The sequence below is a fragment of the Lasioglossum baleicum genome, chromosome 14 (genome assembly GCF_051020765.1).
Source record: "Lasioglossum baleicum chromosome 14, iyLasBale1, whole genome shotgun sequence".
Lineage (NCBI taxonomy): Eukaryota > Metazoa > Arthropoda > Insecta > Hymenoptera > Halictidae > Lasioglossum > Lasioglossum baleicum.
The window spans coordinates 4,093,977-4,113,678 of record NC_134942.1 but is presented as its reverse complement, the minus strand read 5'-3'; the positions used below and the strand labels follow the sequence as shown (position 1 = coordinate 4,113,678).

The following is a 19,702-nucleotide window of genomic DNA, read 5'->3' as shown; positions in this document are numbered from 1 at the left end:
GCTCGCAGTACTATTTCTTTTATCAGAATGTCACAGACAAATAAAATATATAAAAAAAACTTTCTAAAAACCACGCTTATATTAAAATGCACTGAAGTGGAGAAAATAATTTTTTTCCTGGTTCTCCATAAAATACCGAATCCAGTTAAATGATTCATAATATTTCTCCCCAAAATTTTTAGCAATTAGTTCAAAATGTCTTCTGTTATAACATTAGCGTCGGAATAGATAGAAAAATTTCATATAAATTTCAATAAAAGCGTGGAGCGCCCACGAAGATTACGTCAGTATAGTTTAGCGCACCACGCTTTTATTTGAATAGTCACTAACTATTTTAAATCACTTAATTGATTTTATTTAAATTTATATTAAATTTTTCTATCTATTCCGACACTAATCTTACAACAGAAGAAATTTTGAACTAATTGCTTAAAATTTTGCGGAGAAATATTATTAATCATTTAACTGGATTCGGTATTTTATGGAGAACCAGGAAAAAAATTATTTTCTCCGTTTTAGTGCATTCTAATATAAGCGTGGTTTTGGATTAGAAAATTTCCCAAAGATCAATAAAACTTCACGAATACTTCTGCAGACAAATTTTTTCGTTTAGTGAAAATAAACGTAGTTTTACAACTCTGTTGTGTTTTGGAAACATTTGGCTCTCACGTGTCACGCAATTGTTACTGTTAAATTGCCGAGGTGCTTTTAGATGTAACTTTTGAGGAAAGCGACGTAATCAGCTTTGTCACGCGACACGAGTAACATAGTGGTGGAGATAGTAAGCCAGCACGTTTATCTCTACAAATTTTGTTCAACCATGAGGAGGATTGCGTTGAAAAATAAAACACGACATCTGCTTTCTGCATTCCAGTAACTGGAATCCCTTACATTTCTATTAAACAATTTTATTTCGACGATGACAGCAGCCTCTGTAATTTAACGAGCACTACATAATCACGTTTTTATTATGTACATCCTCTGGTGTGTTTTTATTAAGAATTTTATTTAGAAAGTTCTAGTTAATTGTACCTGTAATTGTTCTTTCTACAAGCCGAAGATTAAGTTACTCATTGACAAACAAATTCCATGTTTAATTTCTATTGATCTCATTACGTTTGCTACCGATTTTCATATTCTGTGGAGTATTTGTATTAACACATTACCGACCGGTGATTATTGCATAATTTTAACAAATCTATGGAACATGTGGCTAAACACTTTTTAATGGAACCTTCAATGGAAACAGCAATTTTCATTGAGAACTAACAAGTCACCCACAATATCGTCATCTAATAGTTTCAATTAAGATTGCAATGTAAAAGAAAATTTCTATGCTTTCTTTTGGTACAACACAATGATTGAAAATCCTATCAATAGGCTTCCGGTAGGTAAAGTGTTAACAATGCCTCTTCCAATGATTTCTAGTTAAGTACGTCCTTCATTTTTTAATTTTATTTTTTGATTGTGATTTAAAGTGCGCATTACATTCTCTTGTTTTTCTTGTTTTGTTGAGTGACGTTTGTGAGCAATGTTCATGCTCTTTGGAGTATTTTTGAGCGTGCTTTTTTTCAAGAGCTCTTTAAAATAGCAATGCCTTGAGCACATAAAATGATTTCATGTCCCATCAAAATGGTGGCACGCGGCTCCCTGTAACGATAATATGTTAGCTGGAACGATCATGGGTATGCGGGGGGGGTGCCATGGAACGCCAATAAAGTGCCTAAACGCATGCATTAACCATAAATTCGACTTGCTCGGGGTTCCAGGAATTTCGGTACGGTCGTGGTGAATATTAATTTATCGATCTCGTTCGCCTTCTGACTGCAAAATTATCAACTTTATGCCCGGCCCTGGGCGATCTTCGTGTCCCGAATTTTACAAAGACATTTTTCGCAACGTCGACAACGGTTTTTACAACAAACAAATTCGTTGTTAAAGTTCGCCGGTGCTTTCATTAATTTCACCGAAAATTTGCATTGAACATTCAAATTAATACAACATACATAACAGAATCATTCAAATATTTATGGAAGAATATTGGAATATAACAAAGGAGTATTGCAACTAAATGATGAATTAATATTCGAAACTATATTAATTTTACTGAACAAAAGATATTTAACGAAGCTTCTCAATATTACCTGGCCTTATTGTGTGTACCTATGTAAAAAATTAATCGCAACAAATATTATAAAAGACTTATACATTGCGTTTTTGAAATATGTTCTACGACGAGAGAGGGAAAAAATTTTGCGGCTTTGCAGAGCAAAAGTGTAAAAATGTTGGACAATATTCACGAGGGAAAATCTGATTACAAAAGCGTTACACGCGGGACAAGGGCATCGATGATGCATATTTAAAAAGTTATTTTCGTGCAGGTGTCGCCTGATTTTATAGCAGCATGATGCTCGGGGACATTGTCTGACATCCGGTACAAGATTGCCTCCTTGCATCGCGAATCTTGAAGTGGCATTGATGTGAAAATTGGTTGCACCGACATGGCTTTATTTGATGGATCGGAGCCGAGATAAGATGAAACGGAGAAGCTTGTAAGCTCTCAAGGGAGAAGGAGCACGCATCCTCGCCTATATAGCTTATATTAAAATCTCCCTTTCTGACAGCCGTGCTAGTTTTAACACGGATCACATATCCAAAAAAATCCCCCCTCGGCGCAAAAACGAATCACTGCTTCCCAGGAGTATTTATCTCCAGGGAAACATTAAACATTAAAAAAGTGAAGCACAAAAGCTTCTCATTAGAGCGAGCTTTTTTATGTTGTAATTCATATTTTAATATACCAGTGTATGGTGATGATGATTTTTAATGGACTGAAATAAAACATTCTCTTGAAGCTGTTCTTTAAGTAAATGTTATAAACGACTGTCCTTTGATTGAACATTTTACGCGAAGGTGCATTTAAAGCACCTTTTCTATGATTTAAAGCCGCCTTTTACATTTTAACATAAAGGTGTCTTTGAAGTTGCCTTCCAATTGAACATTCTAGATAAAGATTTCTTCAAAGCTGCCACTTAAATAAACATTTCAAACAAATGTTCCTTCAAAGCTGTATTTGGATTAAGCATTTTCAATAAACGTTTCTCCAATACTGTTTTTAATAGAAATATTTTATACAAAGATTTCTTTAAAGTTGTCTTAAGTGAACATTGTAAATCAAAATTCGTATATGGTTGAATGCTCTTCTGTTCCGAAATATTTAAAATTTTATTAAGTTTTGCAATTTGCTGGTCTTTTATGATTGTAATAATTACTCGGAATTTTATAGATTGACGATCTCAAATAATTTTAACCTTTCTACCAAGTATGCATACAGTGACTCCCACTAATATTCGGACACTCTTAAAAACACCATAACTTTTTCAATATTGGAATATTCAACTTGAAATTTTTGGATAAGTTAGAACAATCGGTTTGCTACACAACGCGACAAAAAATTTTGAAAATCCTGCAAGTTGTCGGAATTGCAGAGAAAATACTAAAAGTTGTATTTTTCAACTTTTTTATGTGGACTTATATGGAAAATTTAGAAAACACGTTTCGTACATCTGTATCAATTAAATACAAACGTTTAAAGATGATAAAAATTGCAGTTTTTCACGATTTTCGGCCTCCAACTGCAGTATAATTCTAAGAATTCTTAAATCTACCAATGCCTGTCTTTTTTCCCCGCACCAAACGATTTCTTGAAACTTTGACGGTGCATATAATTGATACAGATCTACAAAACGTATTTTTTATAATTTCAATATAGACCCGCATAGAAAAGTTGTAAAATACAAATTTCAGTATTTCCTTTACAATTCCGACCAAATGCAATTTTTGAAAAAATTTCTTTTCAGACCCTGTAGTAAACAAATTGCTCTAGCTTCCTATAAAAATTCAAATCGCATAGTCCAATATTAAAAAAGTGATGGTGTTTTTAACCCGGCGTTGGTAAGGTGGGAAAATGTATCGTAAGTGGTAAGGTGGGGTTTCACAGACCCACCGAAATAATATATTGTATTATAGAAATAAATACGTTTTTTTTTATAATTATAAGATTACGTATTGCTTAAGAGGCTTGCAATTTATCAGAGTAAAAACGCAGATCCACGAAATTAAATTTTTATTATTCAAAAATACTTAACTAATGAAACATTTTTACAATGTTACAATCAATCTAAAATCTCTGGGGTCTGTGAGACCCCACCTAACTAACGCCGGGTTAAGAGTGTCCGAATATTAGTGGGAGTCACTGTATGTTTATCCCGAAAAGTTGTTTTCATGTCTGAAAAACAATGATCTGGGAATCGTGAACGACTTGATGCCGCGACGAGCGTGATGGTCACATTGAAGACCGAATGTCCGAGTACGTACCAAGGGAGGTAATGGCTGCGAGGATGCCAAGAAAAGCAATCGTTATCTCATCGATTGCAATCAGAACTGATACGTCTATGTTATGGCCGTGTTCTGCTGACATAATTGGCCACTCTACTGGCCGGCATAATCCTTCTGCATCCAGTCGGCCGTTCGAGACAAGACCCAGACCTAGTCCAGGATCTGATGGGTTCTCGCGAAGAGCGCAGCGTTGATAAATGGAGTATATGTAATCGAGGGTTTGCAGTTAGTGTCGCGCGGTCCACTTAACTGTCTGTAAACTATCGACAGTGCATGGAAACGCTGGCCAGTGGTGTACATACGTACATATAGTCGGTAATCCAATTACTTGGGCGACCTGATGGTCTCTATGACAAGGGTGAACTGACGCAGACGAAGAAACCAATGCCGTTTGCTCAGATCGTTCCAATACAGTCTCACTCCGCAACCAGTTCCTGAACTAGTCGCACTGAAATTTCCTCGTTTCACCTGGGACCAATTAAGACTCGGATGACGGTGCCTGGGTACGTTCTGATCCAGCTCCTCTGCGGAATGAGGAATCTCTACGCTACTAACAATATTTTTTAATTAATTATTTATAAACTCATCCGTTCAGAATTTATATCGATTCTCCAACTCTTTCTTTTTATTGGAATATTTTTCTCAAGTTAACAAATTCGGTCTAGCAGACTAAGATTGGTCCAGCGCCCCCCCCCCTCCACAATTTTTATTGATATTGCGTGGAAAACAATGGTTTTAGGTTGAAAGATAACCCCTAAAATTTTAAGTCGCCAACCCTTCGCATAAGGATGATATGAGGGTAAATACCCTTAACTGTATCATTATTTTTCTCGGTTGTTAATTAAGACATTCAGATAAAAAGCAAACGAAAATACTCGAACTTACCTCCTTCGTATCATACATTTTTTTCACCATTGTGATCAAATTATTAAGGGTAGAAAAAAATCATTTAATTCTTTAGGGGTGGGAATTGCAAGCAACCCTTCGAGTGACCACTTCTAAAAAATTCAAGAACAATGTTCTGTTGCTTATCTGACATGTAAAAATAGTTTCAAGATGGTCGGATTGGTGGAACATAATTAAATATTGAAAAACAAATGAGATTACGTCATTATAATGGTATAATTTACAGTGCAGTGTTTCTTAGGACTCTAATTATTAATTCTTATCAGGATATTAAATCCCTTCTTGATCAATTATTTCTTTTTAAACCATGCCCCCTTTTAATGTGCCTTTTTAATCAATGCTCCCTTAATAATTGTCTCATTTTTTTCAAATTAATTTTGACTACTTATTTAAATACGAAAACTATTAATAGGGACAAGTGTCCTATGCAGAATCACTTTTAAAAGAATTAGGATGTTAATAATTATAGTGGTTTGGAAGGATTAAACACTTCAATCGAACTCTTTAACTTCTGATGATTAAATTAGAAATAATATTGAATTAAATTGTGTCTCGCGTTAAAAATTTGTGAAGAGGGAATTTATTTTTGGTCAGAGTAGTTCGGAATCTGAAAGAATTGTCAATATATTTGTCGATTTGAGTTGATATCAGTAATATTGTTGCCACCGAGTATGCGTTCAACGTTGAATCGAATGCCCCAATTAAATGACATGTTGCAAACTGCACCGCGCAAATGTTTTGCAAAACAAACGGTGAGCGAGATCAACTTTGCGATATGTCAACTCGATATCGCTGCATCGAAACCGGGGTTCGGTTCAGTTGTAACTCGATTCCATCGGGTCAACTTATGGTTTCGTCATCGTGGGCAGAAAATTACCGAAAGACATCCTGGAAACAATGACCACGAGATCGATCAACGACAACGTCGTCGAGATACGAAAATCGAAACAATACGTCGGGGCTTTCATTGGTGAGCTAACCTTTTTTGACGCTTTTCTCGAAACTGCAGGTTTCATTAATTACTACACAGTCTTTCCACTCGAATCGTGAGATTCTTTAAACTTTAAGATTAAAATTTTGGTAGATTGTATTATCTGATAATGTTTATTTCACTGTTTGGAGATTTTAACGAATACAATTTTCACATGCGGAGGACGTAGAAGGGTTAAAATAATTTTCGAAAAGTGATTCAGCTTTTTGGTGGGTTCTGTGTTAATTGTTGGCATTTAGTAATTAGACTTTTTATACTTTTTAGTGGCAGAGTAACGATACTTCCTATATTTTTCATTTCATATACACCGAGTATGATAATATACAAGTTAGTGTTGATATACATTTTGATATTCTTGATCCTCGTATTGATCCTCGTTTCGATCCTCTCTTTGATATACAAGCATCTGGACGCATCAATGAATGCTATGCCAATGCATCTCTGAATGAAACAAACAACGAACTATTTTCTTATTCTTATTATTATTTCTATTACTAATTGCTTTTTCTTGTCATTACCACTGTGAAAAGATACACGTGAAATTGTAACAGATATAATTGAGGGAACCAGAGTTGCTAGAAAAAATTCGAAGATAAAGTTCATCAGTATAATTTCATTTAAAACTCTACATTGTACTAAACTAGTACATAACGTACATAAATTCTGGGCATTCAGTATCACAGGTCCACGTAAAATGAAACCATATCGAAAATACCCTCGCGCAACTTCCTTCACAGTCCACTCACGTCGGACCAAAATCCCCGATCAATTTCCAAATCACACCAGCAGATACTTCCGCAGAGTTCATTTTCCAGCGAACCGGAATCACTATTCGTTGTGAATAGACCCGTTGCAGGAGCTGGAAAAACCTGGTAGCCGACAAAGAGGCAGGCGTTCTTTGTCGCCGAATGTCCCCTTGTCCGCTCTTTTCTCAGAAAACAAATTTCACCTCCGCGGATGAAACAGGGCCGGGCCGAGCTCGCGTCGCTCGGGGTAAATTAAGAACGTGGCCGGGCAATTAGCGGGTGGACGACTGCGACATCACGGATCAAAGGAGAAGAGGGTCGCAGGAGAACTAGAGTCGCCAGATGAGGGGAGGAAGCACGATTCAGGGGAAAGAGTTTCCCCCTCTCTGCCTGGACCGAACGAAACGCGTCACGTGACCACGCGGCGGATGCGTGGGGGAGAGTCGTAGAAGGGGAAGGTAGAGTGGGGGCACAAGTCGTGATCTGGCGGCTCTGAGAAGAAGTGGGAGTGACGTGGGCTGACGGCAGTGATGCCAGAGCTGTGGTACTGTGGTACTAAACCATACCCCCACCATAGCCTACTATTGCCCCTACGTTGTTTTCCAACGCGCCCGCGCGCTACACTCACCAGCGTATCACTCTACTGTATCCGTAGAGGTACGGTGGTGAGTGTAGCGCGCGGGCGCGTTGGAACACGACGCACAGTGGTCTAAACAGGCGATTTAGCTGGACAAAATTATTCTAGCATTATTTTAAGACTTAAAGCCGTAGTTAAGTAGGTCATTGGATTCGTCTTGACACCAGCTACAACAATATGTAATAAAAAATACTTAGTGGTGTTTAAAAAATTAACATAAACATATTTTTTTATTAGAAAAAAAAATTTTTGTAAAATTTTTTTATTGGGATTTATAGATGACTGAGTATCGATTAACTTTTGTTGGAAACATTTTCTTGCCAGATTATCCGAAATGTTCAAAACATCGTGGTGACAATTCTATTATTATTCTACTATCGCCTGTTGTCTCTAAATTGGTCGGCGTCTTTAATCGAAAAAATTTTTTTTTCTAAAAAAAATCATTTTCAAAATTTAAAAAAAAATTATAAATTTTCAAAATTGTTCGCATAAATTTTAGGGGCCCAAAAATACGATATCACTTTTACTCCAATCATGTTTTGATATCTTTTTGTCATTCGTGGCTTACGTAGAAGAGAATCATAGAGATGATTCGAAATATATCGACATTGAATTACTAAAAACTGTCTCAAATTCAAACGTGTGCAAGTTCGTGCAAATGAAATTGATTTTTTCGGACACTCTAGACTTCTATAAAGATGTTCCAACATGTTCCATCCTAAAGGTATTTAAAGGTTTTTTTTGCGAGACTGTCAAAGTTTGAATGCTATATACGTTTGAAGTATACTTTCATTTTTAAGCAAATAAACAATATATTTAAGTTTTATAATAGTGAGGTGTCGAACGACGATGAAGAAATACGAAGTTGAAAAATGAGTTGTTCGTGGGGGTATATTTTATTATGGGGTGATAAAAGGGGAAAAACAGCAGTGGTTCATCTTACCTGGTACCTTACCTCTCATTTACCGAAGCGGGAAATTTTCCTGCTGGATTTCCATTTTTTGGGTTTTGTCCAGCTAAATCGCCCGTTTAGACCACTGTGCGACGGAGGGGCAATAGTAGGCTATGGTGGGGGTATGGTTTAGTACCACAGTACCACAGCTCTGGCTGACGGTCGTCTTTATTCGCTGAATTCCAGCGTCCCTCGGCGGTTTCACGCTCGGCGTCTCGCTCGGATGGAATTCCAGCGCCGGCGAAGTGTTCAGGAATCACCTGGACGCCACCTCCACCGAAATTGGAGTGATCGGATGCATCTTGAACGCGGGTGCCTTCGCCGGAGCCATACTAGCGCCGTTCATCGTCAAATGGTTCACGCGACCGACCGCCATGTTCGGCACGATGCCGGCCCTCGTTGTCGGCTGGACTCTCATCTGCATCGCTGGACAACAAGTAAGGAACCGATCACCTTCTCCTCGATATCGAGACGATGTCCTCTCGCGAGGGAATTTCCCCCTCGTAACTCTCCGGGAAAGGATACGGTCGGATAACGGGCCAAAAGTACCCTCAAACGTGCACCTCGCTTCAGAACTTCCGAAAAAAGGATCTCTCTTTCTTGAAGAACGGCGTTCCTGCGCGCTGATAACGGCCGCCATAAATTCTGGAAATTGACGAAGTTGTAGCGGGTCGGGCGCGTAGTGATCTACGGTCTGCGTGGAGATAAACTGTAGTCTGGAATTGGTACTTTCTCCCAGTTTTGTACGAAAATCATTTTCATTCGATCGGAGAACTTCGAGTAGAAGGAAAGTGATCTTTAGGAAGTTCTTTTTCTCTCGGAAAGTATAAAACTTTTTCCAAAAAACGTTCGCACCGTCGAAAGGGTATAGTTCAGGCAGTGTCCCATCATTTTTTTGTTTGTAAATATTTAACCATTGCAAAGTTGTATAATTAATCCTCCGGAGGTGTAGTCGTAAAGCTGGAAAAGATGGAAAACGACTGTTTACTTGTTTGCAAACGGAAGAGGAAGTGTTTGGGATTTCTTTGAATCGCAGGCGATACTGCTGATGATCGGCCGAATAATCTGCGGCGTGACTTCCGGCGTGTTCTGCGTCCTGACGCCGCTCTACGTGGCCGAGGTTGCCGACAAAAAGATCCGTGGACGTCTGCTGTCGTTCTTTCAAGTTTTCATCAACCTCGGCGTCATGTACGCGTTCGTGGTGGCTCACATGATCGGCGAACAGGAGACCGTGTGGAAGTAAGAACGTAATTGAAATCGCTGCGAGCTAGCAGATTCGTATCGTTCGGAAATTGGAACCGTGTCCTTAAACCCGACGGGAACCGATTACCGTCCGCGCTGTGCTTTATTTTAAATAATTCATGATCCAGCTGCGCGTTGCTTCCATTAGTTCGCGTCGATATGAATCGCGATTCCTACGAATTTCAATTCCAATCAATTTTTGTAGCTTGAGGAAGGCGGATTTTTTAGAGACACGGCAGCGTAACAATTTTTCGTGTAAACATGCTCATGATTATTTCTGTTGTTAGCTATTACCATATGAAAATTTAGCTGGCCCAGAAAACTGCTCGTGTATAGTTGAAATTTAAAGAATAATCGTAAATGGCAAAATTAGAAATATGATGCAAAATTTTCATACTCATCTGTAATAATTAGACTGCGAATTTTTATGCAAAATAGGCTGCATTAATTTCAAGGATTCTTCTTTCTGTTCTCGATCACTTAAATCAGTTGAAAATATATTGATGTACAAACAGTGGGTGTAAAAAGTATTCGCACGCCCTTTAAAATAGAATAACTTCTTTTATAATTGTACTAAACGACCTGATTTTGTGTAATCGATTAGAAGAATTGGTTTACGAAATGATGTGAAAAAAAGATTTTCCAAAAATTATAATTTACAAGGTTACACGCAAAAATAAGAAAGGCAATTTTTACAATTTTTTTATTTGGGCCCTTAATGAAAATTTAAAATATGTTTCGTAGATCTATAAACTACGATTTTTACCCTTTTTAACCGCTCGTTAATAGCTCGTGTGTATGTTAATCAATTTCGATGAATTTTTCAGCATGTGTATAATTAACATAGATCTACCAAACATATATTTTAAATTTTCTCTCTTTAAGGGCCCAAATAAAAAAAGTTTTAAAAAATGCCTTCTGTATTTTTACGTAACCTTGTTAATTCTAATTTTTGTGAACTAATGCTTTTCTAATTGATTATAAAGAAATCAGGTCGATTGATACGATTATAAAAAAGTTATTCTATTTTAAACTGTAAATTCTTTCGATCTTTACACCGTTTTCAATTTCACCCGCTCATTTTTGTCGAAAATCCATAAAATTCGCAGTCTGCTAGTAATCGTCAACAAATACACAATTTGTTACGTGTACTAAGGAAATATTCCGTGTTCGTGCGCCCGAGCAATAACTATGAAATCGCTGGAACGTGTCGTATAAATTCGAGTTTCATTCGCGGTCTGGGATTCGACAGATTTTTCAAGCACAGCTTGCGAGATCTTGATAGCGTTTCTGTTCTCGTGTTCCGGGCTGTTCCGAATCGTTTTGAATATCACGGGGAAACGGTGTGTAAATCAATTCTTTCTCGTGAAGGTACAGCTCAATTTGCGGGATCGCGTGCTTGTCGATCGGGCTCGCGAAATTGCTGCCCGAAAGTCCCTTCTACTATTTGTCGAGGAACGACGAGATCAATGCGGAGAAATCATTGAGATGGTATCGAGGCAACACCAGCGATATCGAGCACGAAGTCAGTGAAATGAAGCGACTGGTTCGCATGACTCAGCCGCCAAAGGTAAAACACATGTGTCGAGACATTTTATCCAATTTTCTCACCACGAAAAGTGAATTTCCTTTTTTATTATAATAATTTCAAGCGATTAATAATTCAGCCATTGGTTGTTCGAAACGTCGCGATAATAATTGAAGAAGTGTCCAAGAGAACTTTTATTTTACCTCGAAATCGGTAGGAATTTATTTCTTCGCTTAACCTTTAATTACCCGCGGCGCCCTGAATTTTCAATAAGTACTCGCGCGGTGTAGTATACATTGGGCGCAGGTTACATGAAGCGGCAGTGGTGCGGGAAGTCGCACTGTGATGGGACAGCATTTTTTGAAATAATGGTGTACTTTTTACACCAGCGCGGGTAGTTAAAGGTTAATTATTGAAAATTATTGGGTGATTAGAGATATTCGCTATTATTATGAACAGTTGTACGTTCGTGAGAATACATCCACGAATGCCTATTTTCACTGCCATGGTCTCATTGCGGCTAGTAGTGATGGTGGTCCTGTAACAACGCAACTGGTGGGTTGTGGAATTTGCAAAAATAAACAGCTCTGTGACTGTGCGGCCTGTCTGCGCACGGAAGTCTCATTGTAAGTTACCGAGTGACAGACAAGACTATTGTGAAGTAGTACAATGAGTTAAAGAGGGGATAAGATAAGCACAAAGATTTTGAGTTTCTTTATCTAGCGACACTAATTTCAGTCATCAGACCACCATAGATAGCGATTCCACGCTTTATAATTAAACTGCAAATTCAAGTTTCTTTACGAATTACAAGAAACAGGAGGAAAACAGAGTACAACAGTATTTTTAAATGTTGTTACTGTTTGTACAATTTGCATTCTATTTAGCACTGTGAGGAATAGTTGTGGGCACTCAAAAATACCAAAACTGAGAATTTCATTTCCTGTATTAGAAGTGTTATTGATAGTTCGAGTTAAATACCATGACTAGACAGCGGATCTTTATGAAAAATAAAAATTTTCTACCTGATTTGCAACCAACTGCAGTAATATAGAAACTTATTTTCTTTCTCAATATGTTTAATTGCAAATTCTTCTAACGTTTCCACTGTGTCGAATTACACCTGCTCATTTTTGTTATAAATGCATCGAATCCGCTGTCTAACCATGACGGAAAGGATGAGATTTTTATTAGATTATTTTTGAAAATTTTTGCGACTCGTACATGCATCGAAATCCATAATTATTTTAATGATTATTGCTTTTTCAATGTACATACTTTTGGCAAAGTGAAAATTCACGATCGGAAATATTGTTGTGAATATAATCTATTTCTGTCATGATATTCATAACATCTCGTTCCTTCGGTATACTAAAATTCTCCTGTGAAAAGCGGAAATACAAATAACCATGCAACGGGAAAATGATAATACCAACAAAATCTGTTCGAAACCGTTTCAATCGTATTCAAACGAACAAATACACAATTTCGCTTGCATCATTTAAATAAAGCTCGATACGATTGAAAATCCGGGAAATAAGCGCTAATATTTATAATATATTTCAATATTTTATGCGATACCATAATAGCCCCGACGTTCCCGAATTGATGGAAATGTACCGTTCACGTTATAAGAACGAAATTTATATAAAACCCAAAATCTTAATTCAATTCATCAAAAACGTTATGTTATATATTATATAATAATAATCTCGAACATGTGATACACTAACTTATTAAATGATGTACTCATTAAATAATGCAATACTACGAGTAGTAGAACACACGTAAAAAAAATGGCAATAACAAAGGTATCATGAGACAATCGAATGAAATGAAAAGAATACATTAAAAAGTATTTAGATAACTATAATATAATCGACAAAATATGTACAATATATCTAGACAGTGGATCTTTATGCAAAATAAACATTTTCTACCCGATTTTCAACTAACTTAATTTGTCTAATTGGTCGAGGATAATATAGCAGTGTTTTAAATTCTACTAATATTTTTACCGTGTCGAATTACACCTACTCATTTTTTTAAATGCATGCATAAAATCCGCTGTCTATTGATAAATGAACTGTCAGTTAATTTGGCAAATCGATTTCAGTCGAGCTTCGAGCTCATAAAAAATCTACGAGTCCTGAGGTCGTTCGTAGCTTGTCTGGGAGTGGTATTGGGTCATCAATTGAGCAGCGTGAATGTGATGATCTTCTACGCTTTGACGCTCTTCAACACTATCGGATCCGGCGAGCTAACCGGAAGCGAGCAGACGTTGCTCGTCGCCAGCGTTCAAATATTGGCGTCTCTCATCGCCACGTTCTTCGTCGACATACTTGGACGTAGAATTCTGCTCGCCGTGTCCACCTCGTTCATGGGACTGTTCCTGATACTGTTAGGTAAACAGCTCTCTATCTGTCGATGCACAATCCACCGAGATCGATTCTGTTCCGCGACGCTCTATACTCTATGTATACCGTAGAAACGTTTCTCTTGTCAGTGGTGCATAGAGTCGCCAGATTAAGACTTGTGTCCCCACCAGGGTTACCATATGCCAGTCTCGCCAGGCCCCTTACTCTTCCCAGAAGAGTGGGGGAAGCAAAGGCAGGCTTCAGGGTCGCATATGGCAACCATGGTCCCCACTCTACCTTCCTCTTCTACGACTTTCCCCCACGCTTCCTCCACGGGCCGATCACGTGACATGTTTCGGCTCTGTCACAATGTCACGTGACTAATCCGGTACTGGCTTTTTCTCTTGAATGGGGCAGATTTTTATACTTCTGAAAATGATTAAAATCTCCGGTACATTCGATTGAAGTTTGTATTGTACTAATTTATGAAAATTTGTATTGTACTAATTTCTGAAAATTGTTTTGACCTGAAGTTCCAAAAGAATTCGTTATTTTTTCTAGTTAAAACATATGTAAAATATTTTTAGTTCTACAAGTTTCTCGTCAATGTAATCGAAAGATCGTGTTTATATCTGCAATAGTAATTCTAAACGTAAATACTGTAATCATAAATGACTAGAAATCGCGACTATTACCACGCAGGTTAACATGGTTCGAAATTGCAATTCACGGGAAAGCAATCAATTAGCGCCGCGAATTCGACGGCTTAGTATAATTACGATTCACTTTGTATTAATTGTACTAATACATCAGCAATTATTTCATCGAGTTTTCAAGCGCAATTCATTGTCGCCGCGGTACTTCCATAAATTTGATACGCTCGTAATTTCCTCCATTTAATATTTAGTCGCGTCAACGAATACTTGTTATTCACTATAATTTTAAAAAATGATTTGGAACGAGACTCTCGTTAATATTAGTTCTTTAATTAAATTAGTGCGTTAACGAATACTTGTTATTCAACTATAATTTTAAAAAATTATTTTAATTAAATTAGTGCTTTTTAGACATTTTTAGATGCATTTCTAAATTATGCCGGTTCGAGGGGAACACCCGGTATAGGTCTAATACGGAGAGCTCGAGTATAACTGTGTTTGTTTATTTGTGTCCGACAAAATTTCGAAGGAAACGATCGACTCGTTTATTCGACGTATTCCTAATCCAGACGTAACTCGAACCTGGCTTCGATCCAGATTAAAATACGAGCTCTTCCGCAGTACTTCAGGCGCGTGCTACATAACACACATCGCGACGTCAAAATAGACCATATATCAATCGGTAATTCGAACGCTTATTGGAAACATCAAATGACAAATCAATTTCAGGTCCAAGGCTGAGTGTAGAACCTGTCAACTTATGCTCGTTATTGAATTGTAAATTGAATTGGCAATTTTCAGCATAAATTACTGGGAATGCAAGACAAACTGCCCTTTTTTTATTTAATTCAAATCGTTTTTAGACACCACGAGGTGTCAGAATCATTAAAAAACTCATTTTTTAATACTTCCGGTAGAAATCTTAAAATTGCTACATTATAAAAATGGTCACTTTTAAACATTATCAGTAGAGATCTTAAAATTGCAGCTACAATATTTTTATGTAAGCTAATTTATTAAGAATCTCATCTCCCAGTGGGAATTTAAAGATTGGAATTACAATCTTTTTAAGTAAGCTAATTTATTATAAAACTGGTTTTTCAATATTTTCAGTAGAAAACTTAAAATTGGAGCTACAATATTTTTATGTAAGCTAATTTATTAAGAATCTCATCTCTCAGTGGGAATTTAAAGATTGGAATTACAATCTTTTTAAGTAAGCTAATTTATTATAAAACTGGTTTTTCAATATTTTCAGTAGAAAACTTAAAATTGGAGCTACAATATTTTTATGTAAGCTAATTTATTAAGAATCTCATCTCTCAGTGGGAATTTAAAGATTGGAATTACAATCTTTTTAAGTAAGCAAATTTATTATAAAACTTGTTTTTCAATATTTTCGGTAGAAATCTTAAAACTGGAGTTACAATATTTTTATGTAAGCTAATTTATTAAGAACCTCATCTCCCAGTGGGAATTTAAAAATTGGAATTACAATCCTTTTAAATAAGCTGATTTATTATAAAACTTGTTTTTCAATATTTTTAGTAGAGATCTTAAAATTGCAGCTGCAATATTTTTATGTAAGCTAATTTATTAAGAATCTCATCTCCCAGTGGGAATTAAAAAATTGGAATTACAATCTTTTTAAGTAAGCTAATTTATTATAAAACTTATTTTTCAATATTTTCAGTAGAAATCTTAAAATTGGAGCTGCATTTTTATTTTTCGACACCACAGTCAGAATGATTAAAAATCTTATTTTCCAAGATTTCTACTAAAATCCCAATATCCCATAAAACGAGTGCTATGTAATAGTAACCTCACTCTGGCAAAAGACTGCTCAATTGGCCACTTGACATAGCTCGCCCTGTACACCTCGATATCGTTCTAATATAAATCGATGGCAGGTATCGGGGTAAAATAAGTGACAATATTCCTCGGTCGTTGGCAGGCTGGTTCTTCAGCTTGCGGGACGGGGACCCAGAGTACGAGGAGATCTACTCGTGGATGTCACCAGCTTGGATCATCCTTTTCTTCGGGGCGTTCAATATCGGCCTAGGTCCAATCTCCTGGTCGCTATTAGGCGACGTGTTGCCGGTGGAAGTCAGGCTTCCGGTTGCAGCTGGCGTCGTTAGCTTCGGCTGGCTAGTGTCCCTGATCGCGACGCTGACTTTCGACGAAATGATCATTGCCCTCGGCGCCACCAAAGCAATGTGGCTCTCCGCCGGTATATGCTGGCTCACCACCCTATTCTGCGCCATCGTGGTCAAGGACAGCACCGGCAAGAGCCTGATCGAGGTCCAGGAGGAGCACTTCGGTCAAGAGTCCGACAGAGCAATAGAGGAGACCTGATAGGCTACTTGTGGACCCGCAATCACAATTGGACGTTCCCGAGACTTCGGTTAATTGTATCGAATTGAGATCCCTCCAATGTATCCACGGTAACAATCGTAATTAATTCGATTGGTTTTAAACGTCTGATACTTTCTATTAGCTTTTTGCAGATGAAACGTCCCGGTGCTTGTTTTATTTTACACTAGTGTTAAAAAAGATTAGTTACACACTGTTTACTGGACTAACGGGATATATGTATACTGTGCTAACAAATCTATACATTTGTTACACATGAGAGAATCAACTTAAACCTAACAAATGAACATATTGTTAACTAAACAATGCGACTGCTTCGAAACTTTTAGACGGTAATGTACATGGAAATGTTTTTCCTTGTTGAATAATTTTGATTAAATTATTATTTTCATCTATTTACTATTTGAAATTTTCGATAAAAATGCATCAAATCCAAGAATTCTTCCGATTAAGATAATAACTCGTTGGAAGGACATTTTTAAACCCCTTATTCAGCAACATATTTTTTGGATCTTTTTCAAAATATTCCTGCCTTTGATTGTCGTCCCCGTCGGATTGTTTGGAATATATCCCGCATATCCGCGCTGTCAAAATACCGAAAACTCTGCGGGCATACAGGAGAGGGTTTTAATGGAAACTATGGCGTGTGAATGGTCTCCAGCGTTTTTACTTCTCCTAGTTGAATCGTGAACCGGAAACCGCAAAAATTGACGGGATTACGTATCATTGTTTCAAACGGCATTCAATCGTAAACCATCCCAGCAAATATTTGCTTGTTTACTCCGCAATGCAGCGCGAGCGCGTTGCCGGATTTTTCTCCGCGGTTTTAGTAGACACGCCTCGTTTCCGCTTATCTTTCGATTTTTCAATCGAATGGCTATGGCGTGCGGTCAGTCACGGTTATAACAAAAATCTACCTAAACAGAAAATAATGACAACAAAAATTGACAACAGCAACGTCGTTTCATATAAAGAGATACGATTAAAAATATTACACTTTTATATTCTTAATTTATAAAACCTTCTGATCCACTGATTAGTTATATTATATGTACACCAGCAACCACTTCCCTAAGGAACAAAATGGCCACCGACAAAAATGGCTTCACCCAAATCCCAGTGTCTTCGAGCGAGAAGCGAATCACCAAACAAAGCGTGGAAAAATGAAAAGGGGAGTTCTGAACATTATTTAATTCTTCGCGTACCTTAATCATTTTTGCTGGACATTAAACGGAACGCGTGCATTCGTTGGCGGCTAGCCAAAAAACGGCAATGAAGATTCGCAGACGTATTTTGTTTCGGTCTTTTGATATATCGCGAACAGATGCATCCGCAGATGCATCCGCGCCCCCTCGCGCAACCTTTTGGCAAAAATAACACAACGAGCGCGATCGGTCCGAGTCGAAGAACGATTTCATTAAGAACACCGTTTATATTTCCGTCACGGAATGCAATGGCGACAATAAAAATACTCGGCCCGGTCTGAAATTGGACCGACTCTTAATGCGGAACCATTCAAACCGATCCAATGTCGTGCGTTGCTGAACATGGTGCATGTTATGCGCGCTTAACCTCCGCGAATGTGCAGAAATCATTTTTATAAATGAGAAGACAAACACTCGATCTTGCATATCCCGATACGTATCTTTTTAATACATCATTAATCACCTGCGTATCTTTGTGCATTTATCGAATTTATACAGAATGTATAGGAAAGTATGTGTTAACAAAATTAATTGTATTCTATCTCATTGAATTGTGAAAGGTTAAAGCAATTTTTAAATGTATTTGATACATTATAAATGAACTGCGTATCTTTATAGGCATTTACGAGATGTACAAATTTTATAAAATATCAAGAGAAGCATTACTTGTATTTTTAATAACAATTTAATAACAATTACTTGTATAAAAATAGATTAAAGCAATTTTTACATGTATTTGATACATTATAAATAAACTGCTGCGCACCTATACGCGTTTATGAGATGTACTTTTGTAAAATACCAGAAAAATTTTATCTCATTTCAAGTGAAAGAAACCTACCAATAGACGAAGGAAATTTTTGAATGTTTTTAATACGTTATTAATAGCCTGCGTATCTTTAGGCATTTGTCAAAATTTTTTCAATAATATAAGTATATTCATAAAAATAAATTTATTGAATAATTTCTCATGGATACATCTTTACGAACTTTTTAATCTTAAATTAAAAATATTAGAATTAGCGTTAAATTGTTCATATTGATTTTTTTGACGAATGTATTCCTGATCTGAAGTTTAGTGATAGTTTCCCCAATCTAGCAAGGCAGAGGGTTCCCGACTCATTAGCAGCTCGTCGGAGCGGTGCGCCGCGGTTATCACAGGGTGAAAAGTGCAAATAATTATCGCGTAGATTGCCGTTTAGTGACAAAACGAGCGTCCTACGCCTTAATCGAGCAGAAATGTGGTTATTTAGGCAAATCAGACGGCGCGCCGGAATATTAAGTTTCGCCGTTGCCGACGGCGCGGCACGCGCGATACGATCACATTTTCCGCGATGTCTGGCGTAAAATTGCGAAACTTCGCTCGTAAAATTAATGCCGTGAACGCAGCCATTGTGTCTACCTGAGAATTAGGATTCCCGGGGCAGTGTCGTCGCGTGGGCACGATTCGACCGGGAACTTCGCCTTTGAAATTCCCGGGGCCGTGTAATTAAGTATACTTGTTGTACAGGGTGACAAGAAATAACGGAGTTAAACATTTCTTATTATAATTCTGTCAAATCGACGAATTTTTAAAAACCAAATGATAACAACCATAACATAGACCATTAGTATTCATATATTTAAGAAGTTTCGAAGTGGCCACCCTTTGAGCCGATTCAGAGGCTCAAATGTGTTTTGAAATTTTCGGCTATGGGCCGCAGCTCTTCTG

General features: G+C 37.3%; 1 protein-coding gene and 1 long non-coding RNA gene across 3 annotated transcripts in view; one reads left to right on the top strand and one right to left on the bottom strand.

Moving 5' to 3' along the window:
• LOC143215912 (uncharacterized) overlaps window positions 1–19,702 on the bottom strand; it is a 234,547-nt gene that overhangs the window by 101,434 nt on the left and 113,411 nt on the right. The gene's annotated exons all lie outside the window — the stretch shown is intronic.
• LOC143215911 (facilitated trehalose transporter Tret1) lies at window positions 5,972–18,822 on the top strand. Its single transcript, XM_076438519.1, has 6 exons — window positions 5,972–6,274; window positions 8,817–9,067; window positions 9,667–9,869; window positions 11,244–11,442; window positions 13,517–13,805; window positions 16,368–18,822. Exons 1-6 carry the CDS (start codon window positions 6,202–6,204, stop codon window positions 16,766–16,768), a joined length of 1,416 nt encoding a protein of 471 aa, XP_076294634.1. The 5' UTR covers window positions 5,972–6,201; the 3' UTR covers window positions 16,769–18,822.